This window comes from Pelecanus crispus, chromosome 5, assembly GCF_030463565.1.
Source record: "Pelecanus crispus isolate bPelCri1 chromosome 5, bPelCri1.pri, whole genome shotgun sequence".
Classification (NCBI taxonomy): Eukaryota; Metazoa; Chordata; class Aves; order Pelecaniformes; family Pelecanidae; genus Pelecanus; species Pelecanus crispus.
Genome location: NC_134647.1, coordinates 25,053,758 through 25,066,467, shown reverse-complemented (window position 1 = coordinate 25,066,467; position 12,710 = coordinate 25,053,758). Strand labels below are relative to the sequence as shown.

The 12,710-nt window shown below is 37.3% G+C and overlaps 1 protein-coding gene across 1 annotated transcript in view; it reads left to right on the top strand.

Moving 5' to 3' along the window:
• OLA1 (Obg like ATPase 1) overlaps nucleotides 1-12,710 on the top strand; it is a 105,289-nt gene that overhangs the window by 40,494 nt on the left and 52,085 nt on the right. The window contains exon 5 of the mRNA XM_075710907.1: nucleotides 10,664-10,839. Within this exon, the coding sequence (XP_075567022.1) occupies nucleotides 10,664-10,839 (176 nt within the window). The remainder of the gene's footprint in view (nucleotides 1-10,663; nucleotides 10,840-12,710) is intronic.

Genomic DNA, 12,710 nt, shown 5'->3' with positions numbered 1-12,710 from the left:
TATATGGTGGCTGGTCTTTCCTCAAGTATGTTTCCTCCTCCTCACCTCCATTGTGCAATGAAATAGATCCTCAAAGGAGAAACATTCAGATGTGGAGAATAAGGTTCTTTGTTAACACTTGATGACCTGAGTTTACAACTCCTCGTAAATACCCTTCTTCTAAAAAACTCGGTTACTCTTTTTGTAAGCAATGACTGACCTGTAAACATAACTTGTTTTTGTCCACTCTGCCAAATTCCGTAACACATTTTTATAGCATTTTTGTAAGGCACTGCAAGAAGTTGTTTGACAGTTTTGTAGTGCTCTTGTTTATCGTAACGATGATATAATTTTAAGTTTCAGAGTATTTGGGAATTGCTTAGATAACTAACTTCTCAAAGCTGAAAACTTGTCATTACTGAGTTTTGTCTAGGTATCTATATAGCTTAAGACATTGCTTTAAATGTTTTAGAAGAGAAGTTGCCTCATTGAAACAATTTTACACCCTTTGTTGTGGCTTCCAGGAGGGTTGTAATTTTGCATTCTGTGCTGAACTGAACTGTTCATTCTCTGTTCATTATTTTACAAGGACTAATAACCCTCCCAGGTGTTGAAGAATGCAGAACAGAGAGTTGAGCTGGCTCTGCACAGGAACCAAGGTGGGCTCAGCAGAGTTCAGTGGCTTGGACTTTGTTTGCAGCATTAGGTACCCAGAGTGGTTCAGTAGGACTACAGTCGTGGTAACCGCTATGCAGTGCTATGCCAGACCCAATGAAAACTTCAGGGCTCAAGTGGTGGGCTTTGGGGGTTTTTTTTTGATATTTCTGCATCTTTGGCGTAGTCAATCTGTGACCCAGATAAATTGTCCATGAATAATTAAAATGTTTCCTGTATACCTGGTCATTCAAGGCCAGGTAAAACTGCCCGGTGGGTTTCTGCTGATGGCTGCTAGTTGCTATTCATGATCTGTGTAAATATAGTCTTAAAAACACAGTTACTGTTAGCGATTCTATTTTGTTGTGGTGACTCTCAGAGATTCCAGTTAAGACTGAAACCGTAGAGCTTGGCACTGAGTATTCCTAAAGAGATGACCTTGATGACTGACTTTTTCTGAAAGAAAGGGTAAAGTGCACCACAGAGACGGTGATGGTCAAGTAATATGAATATACAGTTAGACATATAGGCGTATTTCTGCTTTCCAAATGGTTTCTGCTTAGGAACCGTGTTTTTGTACAGTGTAGGCACCATCAGATTGCAAATACATGAGTTCCAGTCTACTTTTGAGTAGGAATGTTGTCTTCTATGAACAGTTTGGATATATGGTACACAGGCATATTTTGGAAAACAGAGAGGCTAGTTTTTCCTAGGGTATTCTTATTTTAAACAATTTATGTGGTATGTCAGCCATCTCAAAAAGTTTTGCATCCAGTGCTGCCCTTCCTAGGGTCTTCTGATAGTGAGTCCATGCGAATTACCACGTGCTGTGATCCTGGGTAAAGTGTGTTGTAGGAAGAGTAGCCGAGGAGTTTGTCCCAAGCACTATTTGGTGGGCAGTGCAGGGATAGAATTTCAAGTATATGATCAAGGGCAGTCAGAGTGAGCCCTCTGCAAACAGAGGCATGAAGGGCTCAAAGATTTATTCCTTCAGCAGTCAAATAATGTCCTTTACCCAGTGTGACCAACTTGATAGCAAATCTCAGCAGGTAGAAGGTTTTGCCTGTGGAGTGTTGACTACATCCCAGTGGTGCTAGGATGAAAGAGCAATGGCAAGTAAACACATTTTACATCTGAAAGAAATCACTAATATTTGTCAGACAGACTCAAGGGTAAGAGCTCTGGAACAGGATTTTACAGATAAGCTCACTGGAGCGACTGTCTTGGTAACAACTTTTCTCTGTTAAAACTGCTTCCACCAGGAACAGAATCGTGGTTTCTTCTGCCGACTTACGTGTTCTGAAGTAAATTGCTTTGCCTCAGTGTTTCCCAGGGAGGTTATAATTCTCATCTCTGACCTTGTGCAGTACTCGCTTGATGAGTACTTTTATGCAAATGTAAATTCTTTGTATGCTCAAGAAGTTGATACTACAGTCATTTAAAATCCTGTATTGCTGCTACATGCTCTCATTGTGTGCCTGCCGGTGCAGAAATAGACTTGCCCCTTTTTTGTCAAATACTCCCAATAGATTTGATATTGAAAGGACTGCCGTTCAGCCGCTACTTCAGGCTTTTGGGGAGGGGTGCTTGATTTGTGCTCTCTTGACTGGTGCGGTATTAGGGCTCAGCAGGGCAAATGTAGCTGCTTATCTTTTCTATAGGTAAGTAATGAATTTGAGTCCTAATACTGCACCAGTCAAGAGAGCCCAAAGCAGCTGCTTTTACCATCCTGTGTCTGTATAGCCATATGGTACGCATAAACTGTAACGTTCTGTTCAAAGTAACTAATGCTGCAACTAATATTCTGAACTGTTTTTCTGTTGCTAAAATCAGCTAAACTTGAGAATAAAAACAAGCGTTTTTAATGGGAATTAAAACCTTTTCTTATATTTCTACGATGCAGGTAAAACAAAATAATTATTGCCACAGTGACTGCTTGCATTTTAAATAAATTTATACATATTATTTAAAAAAAAATCTAGTTAACTTTAAAATATGTAAGTTTTCTTGTCATTTAGGGTTCTGTGAAGCTGATCATCAAGAGGGTTGCAAATCATTGGCGGTTTCTATTTTCAGAGTTCCACATCCCAGAGTAATTTGCTTTAATTTCACCCAATTTAACCTATACTTCACACCATCACCATTCAGCTTTAATAGCTATGTTCTATGCATAAGAAAAGCAGATAAATGTCCACAATTAGACTGCGAGTGATTACAACTAGTTAGGGCTTTATGAAGACAAAACTTAAAGGGCTGTAGCACAAAACAAAGCCACAAAAGACATCTGAAAAAATTCTTTCTTCAGAAGTCAAGGTTTACTACAGCATTTTATTTAATGTTTTTTGTACTTGATTTTGCTTATGTTGAAGATGTAGGCAGGTGCACCTTCTTCAACTGAAAATTACTCTGCTTAAAGAATATTAGGTTTGTGTTACAGGTGATTAATTTCACTTGAAATTAGCTTGCAAGGGAAAACATGCTAAACCTACTTTATTTGTTGGTTCTTTGTTAACACGTGCTACATTTAAGAAGCTGTAAAATGTTGACTCTGACAGTATTCTTTTGCCCTTCTAATCATGAGTATGCATAGTAAAATGTACCATCATCAAAGTTTAATACATTCTGTAATATTAAATGTACTTGGACCTCAGTCAGAAATAGCGGTATCTTTTACCGTTTAAATCTTTATAATACTGATGATAGCATGTCAAGCCAGTCTAAGTACAGATATTATTTATAATTTAATGTTTTTTGACACTTGTAGTCTTGTTTCTTTTGATAGCTCGAAGATATACTCTGCTTCTAGCCCCCCACCCAAGTTACCCTATTTTATTTCTTTTTGTTCTCTCCCCCATTCGCACCCCGGTAAGTGGCCAGATAGATATTATTGCTCATTTATTTCAGGGTTTATAACAGGGTATGTATGTGTATTGTGATGTGCCATATCAGTCTGTGACGAGCAGCTCCTTTTGATAATAGTTGTTGAATGTATGCTGGAGAGGAAGTGCAAGTATCAATTATTCGCTAGGTCTGGTTTTTGGTGGTGTTATTAAACATTCTCTTATAGCTTATTGACAAAAAAGGCTGGTCATTACCCTAAATACCGATGGGAGTTTCAGCTTGTGATGCAGCTCAGATTCTGATCAAATTGGAAATATCCCTCTTAATTACAGCATAACATACACCAACACAATTGCTTACCTTTTGTAAATGAATACAAGATGCTGAAATGCTGTTATGTGGAGCTTAATATTAGCCAAATATTTTGTTCCATTTTACTTTAAGGATAAGGATAATTAAAGAAATGAAGTGACTGGTATAGCATATATAAATTAATCTTGACAATATTAATTAATTTCCATAATTGCAATTAACGGAATAAGATAAGTCTAGTAGTATTATTTTGATTTGTTTTTTAGCATATTGGTGGCAGCTTGGAGGAGCTAGAAACAATAAAGTTAAGGCTATAGGCAGCTTCGTTTTTGTGTCAAACTAGTTTTATATGCTATATCGTAAAACTTTCAGTCCAATCAGCAACTACATTTAAATACTGCAAATTGTGGCAGCAAAACAATAATTCTGCTGATTAGCCCCTTTCCATTTCTTGTAAGTGAACTGTTTATGCTGTTGAGTACCTTTTGAAAAAAGAAAAAGCCAAAACAGCCTTGATTAGTCAAGGAGTAATTGGATGACTTGATTTTAGCAAGAGAATGAATTGGTTGATGATAGCCTGTAACTAAGTGTAGTGGTTCTGTTCAGATGAATACATAACATACAGTCATCAGATCTTGACAGGTATAACATAAGCAATGCAAAAATCTCTGGAGGCTGAGAGGTAAATTTTGTCAAAGACTTTTGAAGCTGATTCTTGAAAGAAATGGGAAGAAACATGCATGCCATTAGATGCTACCATTTAAAATGTGGCATTTGTTATTGCTCTGCTGTATACGTATTTATCTGCTATTACTTTTGCATGTGAAGAAGAGATGATGTCTGTGTGTCCCGGCTGCTATCAAGACCTGACAAATAGACGGTTTCTGTTCTTCCTCAGGGAGAAACCAGAGTCAGGTTTCCCATCGTCTCCAGCCAGTCATTCTGTTTTCTGGATCTCTTTTATCTAGTTTTACTTGAAAGCAGAGTGCAGAACCAGCTATTGTTGTGTTACTACTTTAATGACACTTTTAAAATATTTTTGGGCCCACCACACTTGCACCCAAACAGCCCAGATAAAGTCCTCAGCGAAGATAAATCCTTCCCTGGAACTGAAGAATCCTTTAGGTTTGGGCCCACTGGCAACAGAAGAGGGAGCTGGATGTGGCAGTGATCATTTCCCAGCTCCTCATTTCTAGTAACTTCAGGTTAAGTCGTTACTTTTGGTGCTATTAGATGGCAAAATGAATTCTGCTGCTGTGTTATGCTTTACTGTTTTCCGGTCTAAATACTTGCCTTGTTAAAATTATTAAAATTAAAATTATTAAAATAGCAATATCTGCATGCCACTAAAACGTCATGGGAATTTACCATAGCAGATTTGTTTACTTGCAGCATGCTTGATGTTTCTAGCTCTGTAGTCTTTGTTCTTTTACACTAAAGGAAGTGGCAGGGGTGTACTTTTTCAAGCGAGAGTGCAAATCCATCAGCATTTTCAGGGAGATTATTTGAAAAAAAGACTTACAGCTACGATACCTAAAATAGAAAAGAGGTGGATTCCGTTCAACTTCCTTTTGACTAACTTCTGATTAAAATATACTTCACCTCTGGTGGGATACAGGAGACACCACAGAAGTCGTAATCAGTTTTTTAAATAATGAAATTACTGATTGGGGTTTCCCAGTTGACCTTCCTCTATTACTGTATACTTAGCTTAGTTGTTGACAAACAGATGCTTCTTTGGGGAGATGCTTGAGTAAGTCCATTTTCTGTATATATTTTTTCCTCCCTGTATGGTAAACTGATTTCTTTTTTCTCTTATAGTAGTACACTATAGTTTCCTGTAGTAAAATGAGGGCAGTATTGGAGCACAGACAGTATAACTTTAGGAAATAAGCAAAAGGAAGGTGCCATGGTTTGGGGTATTGTTTGAGAAATGCCGAGTCCTCCTGTTCTAAAAGTAAATGCAGTTGATGAAGACATGTGAAGAACAATAGATTTTCATTACATTCATTGGAGAAGGTAATTGTCCATAGGTCATACTGTCTTGAGAATGCAGTGGTATTGCTAGTTTTGGAGAAGTTCACATTAAATATCTTTTTTAATTAGGGTTTTTTTTTCCTGGAAATAATAAGTAAATAAATAAAGTGGCATAGTTAGATCAGTTTATTGTTTGATGAAATTCCAGAACATCACAACATCTTTTTTTTAAGACAAATCTTTTAGCACAAGTTTGAAAAAATTAATTTTTTTTTAATGAGGACTTTGGAAGCTAGACCATGGAGCTCAGCAGCCAGTAGCCTGGCAGGTGTGAGTATGCTGCCGAGGACAGTGTGTAGACAAGTTTCTAACCTTGAAAAGGTCCCTTGTATTTACAGAAGTTGAACCCTCATTATGTCAATAAGACGACAGACACACTGTGTTTGAGGTTCACCGTGTTTAAACACAGCTCATAATCAGAATGCGTTTTACGTCTGACAGGTGACCATGTTTGCTCTCACTGTTCTTCTGCAACTATCCCATTCTAGTCCTTTTCTTCCTCGCCTGGCTGCCCTGTTAGTACCATTTCAGGGAACCTTTCCTCCCAAGCTCTTTTCTACCAAGCTCTCTCGAGCTAGTAATCAGCTTGAGATCAAAATAAGACTACCAGAACTCCCTTTCCCCATTATTTTTACTCACTGATTCTGTTGTGATCAGTATCAGCCAAACCAATATCAGCATTCTTTGGCAATGTTTATTTTTCATTTGCCTTCTTCAGAGAGCTACATGTCCATAAGCTGATATTCTTTTTCTGTGTGTTACTCAAGATAGCCTTTCCTGATCCTTCAGAAAACTGAAATTCTCATCTGTTTGCTGTCGTCTTGCATCTCAAGACCTACCTCCCATCCTCCCTGCTTCTTCCATTTCAGCATAATTTAGTGGGTCCTTTTTATTTTCAACAGGCTGCTTTTCTACGTAGCGCTCGATATCAACTACTTATACTACTGCTTACTCAAGGTTCATGGCCTGTGTCCACCTTGTGCATCTTGTTCATCGTACAGGTGTTGCACCATCTTTAATTGGACAGTGATGTCATTCTTAGTCCCCTGTTCGTTATGTTTTAAAATAGAGCCTTTGAGCTTTCTGGTTTGCTGCTGTGTATGCTGGAGGGAAGGAGGGGTTATCATATCATCTTCCCTAATAAAATACAGTTAAAGGTCTGGCTTGACAGAGGAATTTCACTCACTAATATAGCAAAGGCACAGAGGCACATTAATAAATAGCAATATACTGTTAATAATCTATGTCAGGTAAGATTTGGAGATTAATATTGTAGTTCTTAGTTTCACCTTTGTAAGTTGCAACACATTTTCTGGTTATGTCCTATTTCTTGAATCAGTTTTACAACTCAATTTTTTCCTACTGCTTTAAATTTTTATATAGACTGGTTTTTAAACCAGGGACTGGGTAAAATGTTATCCTAATAGTTTAACTTTGTTAATTCCTCACAGTTGTACTTTTTCCAAGAGATCTCATCTCTCGCACAGAGCCTCATTCCTAAGGTTACCACCAGTTCTTGCTTGCTAAGTCTGCACTCAGCTCTGCAGACCAGAATTGACTTCCCTACAATGCTCAATGTGATTTGTGCTAGACCATCATCACAAAGCAGGCTTGAGGCTTGCATAATGTATTGCCCACGATACATCTGACACGGATATTGAGACAAAGTCATAACTAAGGCTCTTTCATCATAGCAGTGTCTCTCTCCCTTTTCCTTTCCTTATTCCTTGAGTATCCCATCATCTCGCTTCTGACTAGGCTGCAGTCAGAGGCTGATTTGTTGTAGGTTGACGACTGAAGTTGGCGTTGATAAACTCTGAACAAGAGGTTCACAAATAAAGCTCAATGCCTGTTGCTTATCAAGAAGAGTCTCTCAGTTTATGCCAAAATCTGGACATTAATGCCAGTTTGGCCTTTTGTGTGTACAAAATCTTATACCTACCACTTCCTTATGGACTGTGGCTGTCTCAATAGGAAGAGATTTAAATTTCTCTCCTCTAAGTGTTCCTGATAAGAAAAAAAAAAAAAACTGCCATGATTATTTTAATGGATTTCCTATCTATTTATCAGGGAATTGTGTGACCTTTGTCAGCACACCTGTTGATAGGTTTTCTCCTTTCCAAGTTAGGAAAATGCACTTTTCCTCTAAATGTAGAATTGAAAATATAAGCTCAAAATCCAACATTTTAATGGAATATGCAACTAGTGTTCGTTTCTTCCATGAGAGGAGTCAAGCAACCCAGTGAGTGGAAGAGAAGGCTAAATTGTTGCCTTGAATGGGAAATCATCAGCTCAGTAGAGGGGCTCCTTACCTGACCAAGCAACTGCCTGTTGCCAGACACGGGTCTCTTGTCATCGATGTTGCCTAAATGAGCTGCAGGATCGCTGCTTACACAGGCATGAGGACAGCTGACGGGAGGAGGAGACTTGAAGAAAACTCCGGCAGAACGTTGAAGTGTCCATGGTTTAAAGCGTTTAGTGGACTGAGAAGAGAGCGAAGGTGGAATGTATAGATTCAGTTCTGTAGGGGTGGAATTACACTGAATGAATTGGTTTTGGGTGAATAAAGAACTGAATTTTTTTTGTGTGTGTGTGAAAAGGAATGGGAAGATGTGAGGAAATTAAGGTAACTTCTGGAGAAGTATTTTACTGTTGTTGAATAAAATGGAAAAATATAACTAATAGATAAGCTTGTGTTTTGTTATTACTGACTAATTCAGCTTACACTTACTTTTTCAGAAAAACTTCATTCTTCCTTAAGACCAAAACAAGCTGTTTACTTTACTTTTTATTTTTATGTTGTAAATGCAAGATCTTTTCTCCTGGCTTTAACAGTGTGGGGTTTTTTTGTTGTATTTTAAACCCATGGACACCAAATGCAGAAGGAAGATGTAAACAACTTGAGAATGTATTATTTAGACGATAACAGACGCTTTTCTTGACACAAGGAAGAAAGATAAACTTCTTACTTTTAGCTGCTTTACACTACTCATCTGTTGAGAAGGCTGGGCAGGTGGACTTTTCTTTGATCTGTATGATGATATCTTCCTACTTTCTGCCCCCCTCTCCTTTTATTGAGTATTTTCCTTGTAAATTAGAACAGAGCTGTTAAATTATGTTTTCTAGTATTTGTTCATCCAAACAGCCCATGTCCCATTGAGTCCGGTGCACAATTATGGATTTATGGAAGGCAAAGGCTACATATCTCTTCCTTAATTGTCTGGCATTGGTATGGGTTAGTGTAGTGGGTTTCCATTTGACAGAGCAGCCTGTTCTCTCGTCAGGGCCAGCATCAGAGCTGGATCTATTGCTGAGGTGATTTTCCTTGTACCAAGGGGGCTCACTGATGATCTTTGGAGGGGGACGGCTGATGGGAGAGGAGGGAACTTCTGGTAATCACTGTTCTAAAAACTTTTCATAAGTTTATGTGAAAATGATTTTGACATTTGACTGTCAACAACATTTTAAACCTGTGTACCATGTATTTTGATGTAAAATCTTGATTGCTAAAACCACTGTTTTCAGTAAGTTAAAGAAAAGATGATGTTTAAGAGAGCATGACAACAAAGAACCCCAACTTTCTGTATATCAGTTAAGGAATTATTTGTAGTTTATCTGGTTTCCTATCTCATATCTAGTACAAGAAATGCCTTGGGGTTTTTTCCCCTGTGTAAAAAATAATTTCTTCATGGCCGATTTCTCAGGGTGTATCTTTAGAGTTACAGGATAGGCATGCAAATACTCTGAAAATTGATCCAGGAATAAGTAATAAGCTGTTTTTATTTGTTAATACTTTTATTTTTAAAATATGTATTGATTTTTGGGGGAGCGGGGTTTTTTTTTTAGTGATGCTGCTTATCTGATAATTTAAATCCCAGTTGAATTATGTTGCCAGATTGTCTTCAGAAGGGCATGAAGTCAGCACACATGCTTCAGTAATATCTGGTTGTTTTACCCTTATGTTTCCAGTTGGCAATTTGAAATTATGGCTTCAACTGCACTTTAAATATGTGATAATAGCATGTGTTTCTAATAAGGGCCAGCACCATTTTGTTCAGATAGTGTGAATGGTTGTCACTCATATATGACAAATGCACCTTCATCTGCTTCTTTGATGGCCCCCTAAAAACCATACCCTCAAATCAGGCCGATGAAATTAGCTGCTGTGTAAATTGTGTGTCTGAGTGGTTCATTATCTAATCACCGTCAGAACCACAGTGATAAAGTAGATTGAAACAGGGACGAGGTCTGCCAGATGATTTCAGGCCTTTTTTTCTAAGCCCTGTTTCCCTTGGAAACACTAAGAGTCGTTCAGAACTTCAGAATTCTTTGTCTGGAACTTCTTTTTTTTCTTAATGCATAAAATTGGTCAGCCAGTGAGGGCTGCCAGGGTGATTTGTAAGGTTTTCTTTCCCTGAGTCTTTTAGTCATTACTGTGTGTATTAAAACGTTCTGCAATGTTCAATTTAGCTACTGTGTTTGCTGCTGCTAGGTTAGATGCTGTTAAATACAGTGGTACCTATTTTTGGGAAAGTGCTCTAGCCTGTTCCTATTTAGAAGAATCTCTTAAGGATGTGTTAAGTGCTCTCCTGAAATGGCAGAGCACTATGCTTTGTATGTATCTGTATAAAGCTTTGGATTCTGGAGTTGATACGTAAATTAACAGACTAAAACAGTATGATATAAAATATTGCAGGTGACACTTGTATACAGGCAGTATGACAGACTTACTGACTTGACTTTTTAATCTCAAACTCTTGTGACTCTTAATAGTGTGTTGTAAATACATATTTCTTGTCTTTTTAGCTTAATATGTAATTTAAGTGTTCTTTTGTTTTAGGAGCTTTTGAAGATGATGATATCACTCATGTTGAAGGAAGTGTAGATCCTGTTCGTGACATTGAAATAATACATGAGGAACTTAGACTTAAAGATGAGGAGCTTATCATGCAGAGTATAGACAAGCTTGAAAAAGTAGCTGTAAGAGGAGGAGACAAGAAATTAAAACCTGAATATGTAAGTATAAGTATATGACCTATAAAAGTAGGTCATTAAGTACTCTTTGTATTGAATTGCAATTTTTATATTATTGGGTTTCGTTATTGATCTCCCACATGTATAATACGAAACACTACTACTATTTTATGTGTATTTTAAAGTTATTATTATTATGAGTTGAAAAATTATTAGAATGAGTTATTTGCTGTGTTGGCAGTGTAAGATTTCACTGATAAAGCTAATTGTAATTTTTTTAATTTAACTGTTATTTTCTTGCTGACACAGCTTTATATGAGAATTACCAATGCATCATCAAACTTAAGTCAGTGTTTAGTTGTAATTCAAATCTGAATTATTCTTGCTGTTAAGTTCTAGTCTGATGTTGATACTAGTATTCCTGTAGCCACCAAGTGAATATATTTTCTTGGTGTGGTTGCACCTTGTGTCTTTCAGTGCATGTTAAATAAAGACTGCTAGTTGAAATTCATTTTAGAATGTTGTTGTGGAAAGCTGCTTAAATGAGCTCAATTATCACAGGGTAGTAGTGGTGTTTCTTTGTAAATTAGAAATGTATAATAATTATCAACTTCAAAGTATATTTTTGTAAATTATTATTTTACTGCCACTTGACTTTTGAGTCTTCTACACTTTGCCAGTAGTCTAGTTATTAATTGTCCTTTATTTCATTAATTTTCTATAAATATTTCAGGTGGTATATAAAGCGCATTCTCTAACTATTACAGCAGCGTATCAGTGTGGAAATAGACTATTTATGCTTAACAATTAAGTAGTAAAAAATACTGTTTTCTCCCATGTTTTTTTAGATAGCAAGTAGTAAGAAAAACATTGTCATACCAGTGCTGATGTTTGAGTTTATCAGCATCGAAGTGCAATGAAATTTGTTGGCCCTACTTAGTGACTGGAAGTGAATAGGAACTGAAAGTGAACTCCAGAATGTTCGTCTTCATGATGCAGTGTTAAAAAGCACTTCTTTGGTAGCTTCTGTTGGTGAAGAACTAGCCTTCATCTGGCTTGAAAAGTATTTTATTCCCTGATTGGTCTAAGCCAGAAAAAAATAGCTATTGTTGTATGATTTGAAGGCTTTCACGTAAGCCCAGAGAGAGAGAAGCAGGTATGCTTCATTTAAGGTCTTATCTGACATGTGTCAACCCAGCCTTGGGTACATGTGGGCAGTGATTTTTATCTTTCACAAAAGGTTGCACCCACTTAGAGGAACAGTGCAGCTTATGCCTACAGTTTCAAATAGCATCCACGCAGTCTTTCACCTTTTAATTCATCTTAAAGAAAGGGGCAACCAAAAATCCTGTCCATAGCAAATTCAAAGTTCAGCCTAAGGCTAAATTTTACCTTGGTATGAAATGATGAAAATGAGGAGTGTTGTGATGCTGTTCTGCCCCAGTCTTGAGCTCTTCTTGCTTGCTTGCTTGCTTGTGTGGCTGTCTTTGGACACGGTTTTGCTTGGCTCCTCATGATGGAGACGTTCTTCTCCAGTTTCTGAGTGCACCTCTCTGGATGCTGTGAGAGTTTCATATCATTCTCTATGTTCTTGCCGTGCTAAGGAAGAAGTCAGCGCTTTTGTGATTGCAAAGAGATGTAACTGAAGTGTGTTTTAAATAAAATTCTTAATCGTCATCATGTAACTGTAATGGGTGGTAGGTATGGTTACTGTTGTATGACAGAGCTGCTCTTACTCATTTTTTAACTACAGGAAGTTGGCATATGTTTGAAAACAGAAAATGTCAGATTATTCTCAAATCAAGGGAAATAGTAAATAAAAAACTCAAATCTAGAAATGCAATTTAAATTAATTAAAGAAAACTTTAAAATCTGAATTATTAATTTGTCTTTACCCAGCTTCAGTTTCTCAC